Source organism: Dermochelys coriacea, chromosome 1 (assembly GCF_009764565.3).
Source record: "Dermochelys coriacea isolate rDerCor1 chromosome 1, rDerCor1.pri.v4, whole genome shotgun sequence".
Classification (NCBI taxonomy): Eukaryota; Metazoa; Chordata; order Testudines; family Dermochelyidae; genus Dermochelys; species Dermochelys coriacea.
Window position 1 is genome coordinate 307,103,827 of NC_050068.2, and position 13,892 is coordinate 307,117,718.

The following is a 13,892-nucleotide window of genomic DNA, read 5'->3' on the forward strand; positions in this document are numbered from 1 at the left end:
TGGGAACCCAGGCCAGCCCTCTACTCCAGGTTCCAGCTCAGGGGCCCTATTTTCCACAGCTAAGGTCTACATTATCCTTTGCCTGGCTGCTTTCCCTTGAGCCTTTTCTACCTTTCTGGCTCTCTACCTTCTCTGGGTTTGCCAGCCACACAACTCCCTCCTCCCAGGGAGTAACTGTAGGCTCCTTGACTCTATAGCCCCAAACACACCACCCTGCTCTCACGGAGTGACTGCAGACTACTTCCCTGCAGTGCCTTTCGGCTGTCAGCTCCTAGGCTTTATAAAGGCCCTTCCTGTTCCTATCCAGCAGAGCCTTGTCTCTAATTAATCCTTGCTCCCTGGCTCCTCTTTCAGGAGCAGCCTAGGCAGTTGATTGGCCCACCTGACCACCTTAATCCTCTCAGGCCTTGGGTGGGGTGGACACCCCATCACAGGTTGTAAGAAAACAATGCTGAAAGTTATGCATTTCCTCCCAGAATATATTTTAAAGGAGATAACTATGAAATCAGCCATTTAATCCTTCTAAATCCACATAGATACAATATACACACACAAGACCAAGAGACAGACGAACATGGAGCAGTACAAAAGTTTTATTGACATGAGTTTGGGACAGCTGCCTTACTCATTACGGTGAAGTGCTCGGAGTACATTTATGGAATCCTTGCCCCTTCCAAAATTAACTTGAACAGTGGTCTTTTGGAAGGCGCAGTGATGAGCATGTTGCCCATATCTCTCTCAAAACAACCTCTTGGTAATTCACCAGGTGGCACTGAGGTCTGATCTTAAGGAAGCCATGTATCCTCCTCTTCTGACTAAATAATAAGGTACCAAGACAGTGATTGTATCCACATTATTACTATTCACAAGTATAAATTGTGGCCACCATAAAGAGGGTGGGTGGATGGAATATTTCCTTCACATACACACTTCCCCTAATGGGAAAGTAATTTAAGTCTATAGTGAGATTAAAAAATATTTCAGGTTATCTGCAATTCAAATGTTATTTCACAGTAACTACATAGTAAATCCACTATAAAAATTAGTAATTACATGGTAATTCATGTTATTGCTGATACATTATCTCTGGATAACCATGTAATTAAACTTGTGCTGTAATTCTTTCAATAAGACCTGTTTTGGTAAAACAACATTATTTCCTGGATTCATTTTTTAAAATGCTATTGAAAGAGTAGAAAAGTTTTACATCATAGATTAAGACTCAATTATTAGAGGACCATCCCAAAGAGTGGGAAGTTGTGTGAAATAACTGATTTATTGCATTATAATTTCTCTCCCTTTTCTTTTTTAAATATAGGAGACATAATGCAAACTCATAACAGTTCAAACACATGAAGCCTATAATAAGCAAGAGAGAAACAAAAGCACGTTTCAGCAGGCAAACTGTGGGGTAATCAAAATATTTAATATGGCTTGTAGCTGAAAGTAATTGTTCTAGGTTTCCAATCATTTTAATTATTGCCACATTCCATTCACTTTTCATTAAGTGAAGATAAAATCAATTTCACTCTTTAAAATGCATGTACATTAGCTTTAAGCCAGTACTGTACATATTGTGCAACTCATCTGTATGCAACACATGATTTTAATAGAATATATTTATATACTGTCTATATATATATATATATACACACACACACATACACACACACACATACACACAATTTTCTGTGGTGATACCCCTGAATAAAATCATTTAAGCAATACTAATTTCCATATTAGAAAACCCACTTATGAGGCTGGCATAACTTCCCACTAAGTTTAAATCAATATAATTTCCAGATTAAAGCAATACAATATTTCATTATGAACATCTTATTTACATACAAATTAAACTGTGGTCCCGTACACACATTATATTACAAGGAAACCATTTTAATTTTAAAAAATTATTTACATTTTTGAGTTTTTTGTTCTTTAAAACAGAGATTATGTGAACACTGAAAACTGTATACTAGGCAGATCTATTTATTAGATTTTTCTATTTGTATTTTTTTGTGCAAATTCCAAATCTTTTCTTTTGAATTATCATCATCTGCCTCTATTTGCCTTGTATTACTGCTGCTGCTTTTTTGCGTACTGAGAAGGCTGGGTGACTTTACTTCTGGGAACAGGAAGAAAAGATTTAACTCTTGAAACACCCAACTCAGTCTTTGATTTACTGTTGGTGCATTCCACAGTGCGATTGCTGCTGAGAGGACGGATCCCATCCTGTGAATAAAATACAGTATCTTTTTAGCATAAGCATATCCATCGCAAGAACCAAGAGCACCAAAAAAGAGCAAAGCAGTGAGTGTCTACTGTTTACATCATCTTGCACTTTTTGGAAGCATGATAGCCACAGGAAAAGGATAAATTTTCAGGTCCTTGTGAAACAGTTACAGTTTTAGCTTCACTAACCAGTTAGAAACCAATACTCTAATAGAAGTTGCTTTTGTAAAAAAAGCTAATGGGGCATTTCGTCATATCATACATTCTTAACATATCATACAAGGACAATAGTAGTGTTCTGGACAAATTATACCAGCTGATGATCGGTACCGCTCTTCTTACTGTTCTCTCTCTCTCTTCCTCTGAATAAGAAAGATTCCCTGGACTATATGGAGAATTTCTCCCTCCTCTCATTCCCAGAAGCTCAGCAGTCCCTTTAACAGAGGTTTGCAGCACCACTGGCACTTTTAAGTTACATTCTTTTCAAATCTAAATTTAAAATATTGAAAAATCACTACTTTAGTGTGAACAATAAGCAGAGGGGTAGGTGTGTATGGAGAGCCTGAAACTGCTCCTGGAAGGACACCATCCCACTTTATGGACTGTTTTAAAATTCACTATTTGCCATACAGGCTCGTCTTCACTAGCCACTCAGTATTTCAAAGCCTCTAAAACCTTTAATTGGCCTTTCAAAATTCTAAGTACACGTGCTGTGCTCGTAAAATACCACCTGATGTTTTTGTGCCTGTCATAAGATTCAGTAGTTTTGTAAATCTATCCCATCAGCTGATTTGTTGCTGAGAGCTTCTTCTCTTCTTTGTTGGGGGGAAAAAAAAAATCACATAATCAGCTAATCATCATCTTTGCAATTCGTACTGCAACTTCTTTCTTTTGTAATGTAATGTCAGGGTAGCAGTAATCATTAAAAATGTGGTATAGTCATGCTATAATTCTATGGGCAGGTCTACACTACAGTGAGGATTGACACTCTGAGATCGACCCACCAGCGGTTGATTTAGTAAAGACCAGCCAAATCAACTGCAGATCACTCTCCAGTCGACTTCTGTACTCTACCCCCCATGAGAAGAGTAATGTAAGTCGATGGGAGATCTTCTCCAGTTGACCCGCCGCGGTGTAGACCCCACAGTAACTCAACCCAAGGTACATCGACTCCTGAGTTGCATAGCATAGGTCGACTTACAGCGGTAGTGTAAACATAGCCTTCGTGGGACTAGGGGTAGAGGAAGAACTCCCAGCACAAAAGGCACAGAGGGTAGTTGCTTAGCATGCAGCATAGGCCAAATCAGTTCCCCTCCAGAATATGTCTTATCAGCACAGAAGTGAGGTAAGGGTAGTGATATTATCCCTGTTATGAAAGCAGTTTTTTTCTCTCTCCTTTCTACTCATATAGTAGCTGATTTGGTGTGGCAGAAACTGCATTGAGCAGAAAGATGAAATAGCCCTAGGCATTAGAAGCACTCGGGATATCCAGCTATCTTCAGTATTGCTGCAGAACAGATGGTATTTTTAAAAACCAGTTTTCAGATTCCTAATTTGGAGACTGAAACCAGCTAATACTCCATTCTAACTTCCCATGAGAAGAAGAAGGAGATTGCTAGGCACTGCTGGGATTTATATAGTAGGGCCTAAGGACAGGATATACATTTCACTTCCATCTTTTCCAGGAAACAAGCACTGCCTGTGCTACGGAAATGTACAGAGGAAGGGAAAATGTGTGTTCTTCCCAACAGTAACATACTGCACTTATGCTATACCACTGGTCAAAAGGTAAAATACAGAAACTCCCAAAACAGCACCTTGGAATTATTATCTAACACTTACAATTTTTGTTTCCAATTTATCAACAAAATAATTAACTAACCTTACATAGTTATTACAAACCGTGCTATAATATAGTTCTGACAGGAAAAAAAATCATACTAACTAACAATATAAAACATGTCGCCAGGTATCAAAATTCATAATATTAGCACAAATGCAGTTATGCTTCACATTATTACATAGAGTTCAATAAAAGGAGAGACCTCCAGTTTATGAATGCATGCATGGTCAGCGATGTTTCTGAAACATGCAGATATCAAATCACAGCCATATGGGGCTAGGAACTTCTTTGCTTAAACAACAAAAGAATATCAATACAGTAGGTAATCTTTCTTTGTTAAAAGAAAAACACTCAAAAGAAATATAGCCCCAAACTTTCATCTACCTTCAAAACTGTAGTAGGAACTGATCTCCAGATTTTAAATAAAAATATGGAATACAGTCAGTATCATTTTAAATATTTAAGGTAACTGACAATAGGCCAATAAAAATACAGTAAGTGTGACAAGAGAGAGGTGACAAGCTAATTCATAAGAGCAATAACTCAAGAGTGCATGGTATAGCTGGACAGCCGCATTTCATAGGCATCAAAGCAGTTAGCTTCCTTGGACATCTCTTCATTAAAATTTGCAGTTATGTTTATGTCAGACATGCTAATTCCTCTACATATCAATACAGAACAGGGGACTTAAATGTAAACCCTATAAAATAACAGAACAGAGAACATATAATGAACCTACAGAGCTACATTTATAATTTATTTTCTCATTAAAAAGGAATGTTATATTATATATATTGTACTGTTGTAATGCAGTTTAACAAAGACTTGCAGCTAATGAATGAAAGTTCTTTCCTAAAACTTATTTTATTTATTGGAACATTTTTAATCACATAGGGCTGAATTCTGCCATCCTTACTCAAGCTGGACATCAAGATGTACCAGAGCCCTCACAGTAAGAGGTACTGGCTTTCAGACTGGAATTTCCCGCATGAGCACAGACTTCAGAGTAAAAAGCATTCTAATTGCTCCAAGAGCTTCTACAATTGCCATCCTAGGGCAAGAGCAATGTCTTAGAGCTGGTACTATGGGATTCCTGGCAGTCTCACTGGGGACCAGGGGCTTCAACAGAGGCATGTCAAGCAGCTGCTCATGCTTTGTGTGTCTCCTAACTTGACTTCTTGAGCTCCAGCTTGGTATTTCAAGTTCTGAGGAATCAATGCTCGATGGGGCCCTTGATTTACTGCCGAAGGGATGGAGTGCTTTGGTGTGGTGATGTTCACCCACTGTGCTTATGGGAAGCGTAAGGAGAGTTTGACATTAAGTTTGCTGGTTGAGATCCCGCACTTCAGCATCACAGATTTTTTTTAGCTATCTTTCAGGCTACATGCCCATAGGTGTATGTTACATTGTTCTGATGTTGGATTTCTGTTTTGCAGCTCAGTGCTCATTTTCTCTGTTGATCTGGTCCTTCTCTCATTTTTCTAGGCCCCTTTTCTCTTCCTTTTGCAAGTGTGGCATCAAAAGAGGAAGACGACCAATCAGCTTGGAGTTTCAGGACATTTATGAACATCCTGGATTCTTGGGGAGACCATGTTCCCTGTGTCATATAATCGTTCACGTAGCAGCCTGCCAGGGATGTGTCAGTGATGATCGGCTTGTCCGGAGAGAACCCCCATGCATATGCGATGTGGGTCTGTCCATCACTGAAGGCATGACAGTTCCTTGGTGGGGTTAGCATGAAGTCCACGGAATGAAGGTTTGGTGAGTAAACGGATTGGAGCCACATCTGACTACTAGCAAAGGTGGAGTCATGCAAAAGGGATCACATGAGTACATGAAGCCATGTAGCCCAGGAGGGATAGGCAAGTCCAGGCTGGTAGATAGGATTGCTCACAATGCGAGTTATGATGTCGCTCATTGACTGGAACACGTCTTTTGGCAAATAGGCCCATGCTGTGACGGAACTGATGTCAGCCCCTATGAAGTCCAGAGACTGTGTGGAGTCTCTGATCGATTTCTCAATGTTGATACTGACTCCGAGGGACAAAGGCAGGTTGAACAGCATGGAAGTTGAAGCTTGTGCTTCTTGCTTGGACCGCATAGCTAGAAGCCAATTGTCAAGATATGGAAACACGAAGACCCCCTAACGTCTGACATAGGCTGCTACAACAGAAAAAACTTTGGTAAAGACTCTGGAAGCAGTGGCTATTCTGAAGGGGAGCACCCTGTATTGGAAATGGTAGATGCCCAATGTGAATCTCTGGAAATGTCTGTGGGCTGGATGGACATCAATGTGAAAATAAGTGTCCTTCATATTGAGAGCCGTAAACCCCATGCTCTTCTCTAAGGATGGGATAATCACTGCCAAGGTGACCATACAAAACTTGAGTTTGTGAATGAAGCGATTGAGATGTTGGAGATCAAGGATTGGTCTTCTCCCGCCTTTCTTCTTGGGTATCAGGAAGTTGAGTAAAACCCTGTTCCCTGATATTCTGTGGGGACATGTTCTACTACTCCCTGTTGTAATAAGGAGTTAATCTCTCGGGTGAGGATGCTGTCATGAGAGTGGTCTCTGAAGAGGATAGGAGGGAGAGGTCTTGGAGGAGGTAGCATGATAAACTCAATTGTACAGCCATGGCGGATAACGTTCAACATCCATTTGTCCATTGTTATTGCACTCCAAGTGTGGGAAAAGAGGACTAAACAACTCCCAAAGGTGGTAAGAGGATTGTGAGGTGATAGATATAGCAGTTGGCAACTCCTGGGGTCACCTCAGAAATACCTCCTGGCTGGAGGTTGTAACTGCGACGTCAAAGCCTGAAAAGAGGGCCCCGGAGGTGAGATCACTGAGTTTTCTGGCATTTCCTCAGGGGCCCCATCAGGTCTCTGAGGCTAAAATGGGGGGCCCATAGAAGAGAAACCGTGGAATTAAAATTCATTTTCAAATTTAACACCATTAATTTGGGTTTGAATAGGGACTGGGAGTGGCTGGCTCATTACAAAAGCAGATTTGCCTCTCCTGGAATTGACACCTTTTCATCTGTTATTGGGAGTGGACTACATCCACCCTAATCGAAGTGGCTCTGTCAACACTGGTTCTCCACTTATGAGGTAACTCCCTTCCCTTTATGTGTCATTATATAAGCCTGCATCTGTAATTTTCACTCCATGCATCTGAAGAAGTGGTGTTTTACCCATGAAAGCTTTCGCCCAAATAAATCAGTTAGTTTTTGTATCCACAAAAACAAAAAGGAGTCTGGTGGCATCTTAGATGAACACACACGGCTACCCCCTGGTACTTGGCTAGTAATGCCTGATAGTTCACAATCCTGAATTGAAGGCTAGATGAGAAAAATACTTTGCATCCTAAAAGGTCCAAATGCTTGCCCTCCTTATCAGCTGGTGTAACTCATGGGTGATTTGTTTGGCTTGTTCAGTCGCTGCCTGGACAACTAGGGAGTTTGGAGAAGGCTGAGAAAAATGGAACTCAGGAACTTGGCAGGAACTATAGGAATTTTTTTTGGCAACTTTAGGGGCTAGCTGTGCATGTGGTAGGGGTGTGCCACACTGGAGTCTTCCAGAACAGAACAGCATCATTAATTGGCAATGTAATTCTGGCTGGTACCAAGGTGTGGAGGATATCAAGCAGCTTATGATGGATGTCCTGGATTTCTTTCAGGGGAATTTGGAGTTCCCTCACAACTCTGCAACAGTTTCTGAAACTGCCTGAAGTCATCCGGAGGAGAAGGGGATGCTGCAGTAACCACTTCATGAAGAGGGAAATTTCACCGGTTCTGGTGACACCACTGCGACTGGACTAAGGAGTTCCTACTCTATCAGTGGATCTGAGCACCTGTTAGAAGGAACCCATAGAGGGGAGGCAGGCGAATATTCCCTCATAGACTGAGCTGGTTCCAAGTGGGTGATATTGGGACCAGGGTCTCCAGTATGACCAATAGGTCGTATCCGAGGGAGGTTGTGGAGTACGGCATGGGGTATCAATGGCTCCAAGATGGTGGAAGTGGTGGATGCTGGTATGGATGTGGCAGTCTCTGTGAAGGTGCACAGGGGTGATATGACACGGTCAGGTCCTCTCCTGTTTCTGATTCGTCGGAGGAGGAGGAGAAGATGGACTCCAGTTAAATGGCAGTACCTTGGGAAGGGTGCAGATTATTGGAATGGATAGTGAGGTCCTGTACCCAGGGCATATCCCGTGGCAGAGAAATAATCTCTCTAGAGATGGAGGGGTGACTCTGGGTCTCCCACGGCCAATATATGCTGGGGCTCAGCTATGGTTCTGGATCTCCCCAGTGTCAGAGGTACCCTCTCTTTGATTTGTATTGGTGCCAGCACCATGGACTTTCCAGAATGGGAGGATCCCACCTCTTGTGTCAGTGATGATGGTAGTGGTGGAGCAGGGCTCGGAACAACTGGATACCACCATGTGTGGGATTTCTTCTCATGCCTATGGGACTTAGCATGAGCTCCATCTCCATGGCTCGAAGTCATGGAAGGAGAGTCCACTTTCTTTGATTTTGAGGAAGACTTAGTCCCATGCTTATGGGTATACTTCCTTATCTCCTGACTAGGCCCCACCATGGGGTACCAGATTTGGATATGGTAGCAATAGGTGTGCTCTGTGCTAATTCAGGCTGATGTATGGGAGAGTTCCCTGGCCTGGGTCTGAATGAGGCCTCATGGCGAACTCCATAAAGTGATTCTGGAGGCAGAGAGCCTGGCCTTCTTGGGTGTGGCTGGGGAAGGACTGGCAAATACTGCACCTTGATGCAATGTGAGCTCCCCCCAAGCCACAGAGGAGGCGCTGGTGTTTGTTGCTGACCGAGAAGGAGAGCAGGAGGAGGCACAGAATTTGAGGCCTGGAGTCCTGGGCATAGTCCAGTACTCGCATGTGGGCATAGGGGGAGGAAGTGAAGAAGAAAACAACCCCCCAAATCAATCTAAACAAAGCACTAAAACTACAATAAATTGGTAAAGCTATTATAAAACTCTTAAAAGTATGTACAACTATCTTATTTAAAAGTGCATCAGAAACATGGACACAAAGTTCTGACCAGGACCATGTGGCGGTGACAAGGAACTGGAGAGGCAGTCAGTCCACCCCGTTCTTTATCACCATGGATGGAAGCACAAGGTGAGCCAGGGCGCATGTGCGGACCAACCAGCTCCAAACACATAGTTTGCATGTGTAACCCTCAGTGGAATACCATAGGGAACATCACTCGAAGAAGAGCCAATAGATATGAAACGGTACCTAGCAAGGCATCGTTGGAACTGGTGAAGAGCTGGAGTGATGGCCAATCAGGTACAGTCTCCTAAGGGAGCTCCTTTACTGATTGTGATCAAGAAGAAATTGACTGGAATGTCCCAAGGGAGCATTTATACTCAGCAGGGAGTTGTGTGCGACTGCTAATAGTGGGGCCATACTTTATCCCACTACTGCTGCCCTCAAGGATCATAAAAATCTTAAGAGCTGAAGGAGTTCTGCTGGTCTTATGCTAAGACCCAGAAGTGAAGATCCTGTATAGATGGTGGCCTTGTTTTTGTGTTTAGCTATTTTACATTTCAGACACTGTCATACACAAATCTACTGTAGCCAGCTACAAAAGGGTCATCCTAGTGTAGGATGTCTAGCTGGGGAAAACTTAGGCATGGCTAGGACTCCCTTTCCTTGGCAATCACTGCTGCCACATCTGCCTCTTGGGGCTTTCAGGAGCTGGCATAATTTAGAGTAGCCCTTAGATGACATAGAATTGTGGGAGCACAAAGGCCAGTTTCACGCACACACATCTGCCAAGCTGCAATGTATGTTTTTCAGCTATAGCTGAGGATCTAGGCCAGTATCTTTAGAGAAGCATGAATTTCACTGAATGCTGATTTAATTAAATTCTGCCAACCCCCTTCTTTAACTGTTCTTTATACATTTTATGAAAAAAGGAAAGTGAAGGACTGATTGTCTTGATTCCTACCTTGCAAGCTTCCCCTCAGTCCTATTAATGCATCAAAATACTCCTATTAGCTGTGTAAGTATACATATAGCCCCCTTTGCTGCAGTATCTGAGCACCTCACAAACGTTCACTAATTTAAACCCAAACGGAGTTTTTACCCCAAAAGGAAAAAGTGCCAGAAACTCCATGAAGTCCACTAGAGACTTTGCTATTGCTTCTGATTTTATGTGGAACACATTCTGATACTCTGGTGCTAAGCACCGAACAAAACCCTATAGATAGGGCAACAGAGATAACAGATGATCTCACAGCATCTCTGTTAGGTAGGGAAGCATTATCCCCATTGAACAGACAGGGAGCTGAGGCACAGAGACATTGAGTATCTTGCCCAAAGTCAGTCAGTCAGTCAGTCAGTCACACACACACACACACACACACACACACACACAGACAGACAGACAGACAGACAGACATTGAGTATCTTGCCCAAAGTCAGTCAGCCACCACACCATTCTTCCTCCTATTACAGTCCTGAAAATCTTCTGGCCAGATTAGACCTTCAGTACCATGTAGAACTGTACTTTAATTTTGTGACACTAGGGAGAATTAACCTACTGACCGCTATTCTACCTACATGCCTCTAGCTTTCATCCAGATCATACCACTCGATCCATTGTCTACAGCCAAGCGCTACGATATAACCGCATTTGCTCCAACCCCTCAGACAGAGACAAACACCTACAAGATCTCTATCATGCATTCCTACAACTACAGTACCCACCTGCTGAAGTGAAGAAACAGATTGACAGAGCCAGAAGAGTACCCAGAAGTCACCTACTACAGGACAGGCCCAACAAAGAAAACAACAGAACGCCACTAGCCATCACCTTCAGCCCCCAACTAAAACCCCTCCAACGCATCATCAAGGATCTACAACCTATCCTGAAGGACGAGCCATCGCTCTCTCAGATCTTGGGAGACAGACCAGTCCTTGCTTACAGACAGCCCCCCAATCTGAAGCAAATACTCACCAGCAACCACACACCACACAACAGAACCACTAACCCAGGAACCTATCCTTGCAACAAAGCCCGTTGCCAACTCTGTCCACATATCTATTCAGGGGATACCATCATAGGGCCTAATCACATCAGCCACACTATCAGAGGCTCGTTCAGCTGCGCATCTACCAATGTGATATATGCCATCATGTGCCAGCAATGCCCCTCTGCCATGTACATTGGCCAAACTGGACAGTCTCTACGTAAAAGAATGAATGGACACAAATCAGACGTCAAGAATTATAACATTCAAAAACCAGTTGGAGAACACTTCAATCTCTCTGGTCACTCGATCACAGACCTAAGAGTGGCTATACTTCAACAAAAAAGCTTCAAAAACAGACTCCAACGAGAGACTGCTGAATTGGAATTAATTTGCAAACTGGATACAATTAACTTAGGCTTGAATAGAGACTGGGAATGGATGAGTCATTACACAAAGTAAAACTATTTCCCCATGGTATTTCTCCCTCCCACCCCACCCCCCACTGTTCCTCTGATATTCTTGTTAACTGCTGGAATTAGCCTACCTGCTTGTCACCATGAAAGGTTTTCCTCCTTCCCCCCCCTGCTGTTGGTGATGGCTTATCTTAAGTGATCACTCTCCTTACAGTGTGTATGATAAACCCATTGTTTCATGTTCTCTGTGTGTGTGTATATAAATCTCTCCTCTGTTTTTTCCACCAAATGCATCCGATGAAGTGAGCTGTAGCTCACGAAAGCTTATGCTCTAATAAATTTGTTAGTCTCTAAGGTGCCACAAGTAGTCCTTTTCTTTTTAGGGAGAATTAACTCTCTCTATGAACATTGTACTGCTGGGCTTAAGCAGAAGTTAAAAAGAGAAAGGCTTGTACATCCTCTTTGGAGGAAGGTCTTGTGGTTTACACGTAAAATTAATTCAAGGGGGCCTGGATTCCATTCCCAACCCTATCACAGATTTCCTGTGTGGCCTCGGGCACGTCATTCATTTCAGTTTCTTCATCACTAAATGGGTGATACACCTACCTATCTCACTAGGGGGTGGTAAGACTAAATTGATGTGCATAAAGTACATTGAAATTCTAGGATGGAACATTATAGAAGTAAAGTATTATCAGAGTCTCAGTGTTGCTGCAGAACTCAGTATCATTATGCTACATATTGAATTTTTTAATATAGTAATGTTTTCCCTTTATTGATTTCAAACTGATGGAATTTGTAAAGAATTTAGGTAATTTCCCCCTATAGTTTCTTCAGAAAAATAACTGACATTCAACAAATATACTTGTGATCATCCAATTATTTTCTGAGTTACAACTTTATGCCCTCCAGTAACAAATCAGCAGCTTTTTGGCACCTAAGCCTTCATATGTTCAAACTGTCCTGTAGTTAATATTGTCTGTTTACATCTGGACTCTTGTTTCCCAAACGTGGGAGGACCAATTCCAAATGGATTTATTCTTTCTGGTTTTTTTGGTTTCTTATAAGATAGGGTGCCAAGAGAGCAGTGCACTGAAACATACAACAAGTTCAGAGGGAAAGAAGTTAATCCCCTTTTAAAAAAAAAAAAAAGCTGATCTATGTCTTGCTTGCTCAGCGTCCTGTACTATAATTGATTTCAGGTTCTCAAAATTTCCACCAACTGGGAGCTTTCCACTCAGTGTCAGGCTGACTCATTTCTAGTTACAGAACACACTCAGGAGGAATCTGAAACTGGCATATGCTTTGGTAATCACTAATAAGGATGACAAAGTAAACCATGTTCAAGCAATTAGTGTTAAGAAGTAACGGGAATTTTGACTACTTCTGTTCATTTAATCACTTTAGCTTGTAAGGCTACTATGAAAATGTTGAGTGCTAGAAAAGTCCAAATTTCAGAAAAGTTTGATTAAAATAATTGAAATATCATGACTATCTATGATACTTATCCAGTAGATATCATCATGTAAATATGAAAATCACACATGGGCCAAACGCATACCTGGTTTAATGACCAATGACTTTGGTGGACACACACCAGGGAAAAAATTGGCCCACGGTGCCTGAAGTATGTTTTCTAAAAATTATTAATCATATCGGTTTACCAACCTGTCAATAAATACCTTCTGTCTCTAACTAACAGAGAATTCCAGGCATTTTAATCTTTCTGATTCCCACCAAGAACTCAAACATAGATTTGTAGTGAGCTCTAGAAAATGTTCAAAATAGTTTGTACACAGGTATTTTTTTACACTCTTATGAAACATACTATGCGTCCCATACCTTTTGTGACACTGATTTACTTGGATTAGTACTGCTTGCTGAAAATATAGGATCAATTTGAGAGCTTCTGAACATAACCAGCTCATCCTTAGAATCAGCAATCTAAAAGAAAAGAAAATAATATTTTGGAAGTCCTTTATATTTCATTTTGAAGATTTTTGGAGTCTATTTTAATGCACATTTTACTTTGCATGGGAGATTATGAGAGTTGTGTGTAAATTTCAGAAGAATGATTAATAAATCCTCACTGTATCCAAGAAAAAAAGGGTAGTCAGATTCAATTTAAGTTTACAGAATCATAGAAATGTAGAGCTGGAAGGGATCTCCAGAGATCAACTAGTCCATTCCTCTTTCTCCCCTTCCCCCCTGCCAAATATACCTAGGACCATCCCTGACAGGTGTTTGTCTAACTTGTTCTTAAAAACCTCCAGTGATGGGGATTCCTTAACATCTCTTGATACCCTATTCCAGTGTTCAACTGTTCTTATAGTTAGAAAGTTATCCTAATATCTAACCTAAATTTCCCTTGCTGCAGATTAAGTTTGTTT

General features: G+C 41.6%; 1 protein-coding gene across 1 annotated transcript in view; it reads right to left on the reverse strand.

Moving 5' to 3' along the window:
- Positions 1-575: 575 nt before the first annotated feature.
- Positions 576-13,892, reverse strand: part of CTTNBP2 (cortactin binding protein 2) — a 187,461-nt gene continuing 174,144 nt past the window's right edge. Inside the window, 2 exon segments of the mRNA XM_038387405.2 lie at positions 576-2,232; positions 13,345-13,446. Coding sequence (XP_038243333.1) covers positions 2,077-2,232; positions 13,345-13,446 — 258 coding nt within the window. The 3' untranslated portion in view covers positions 576-2,076.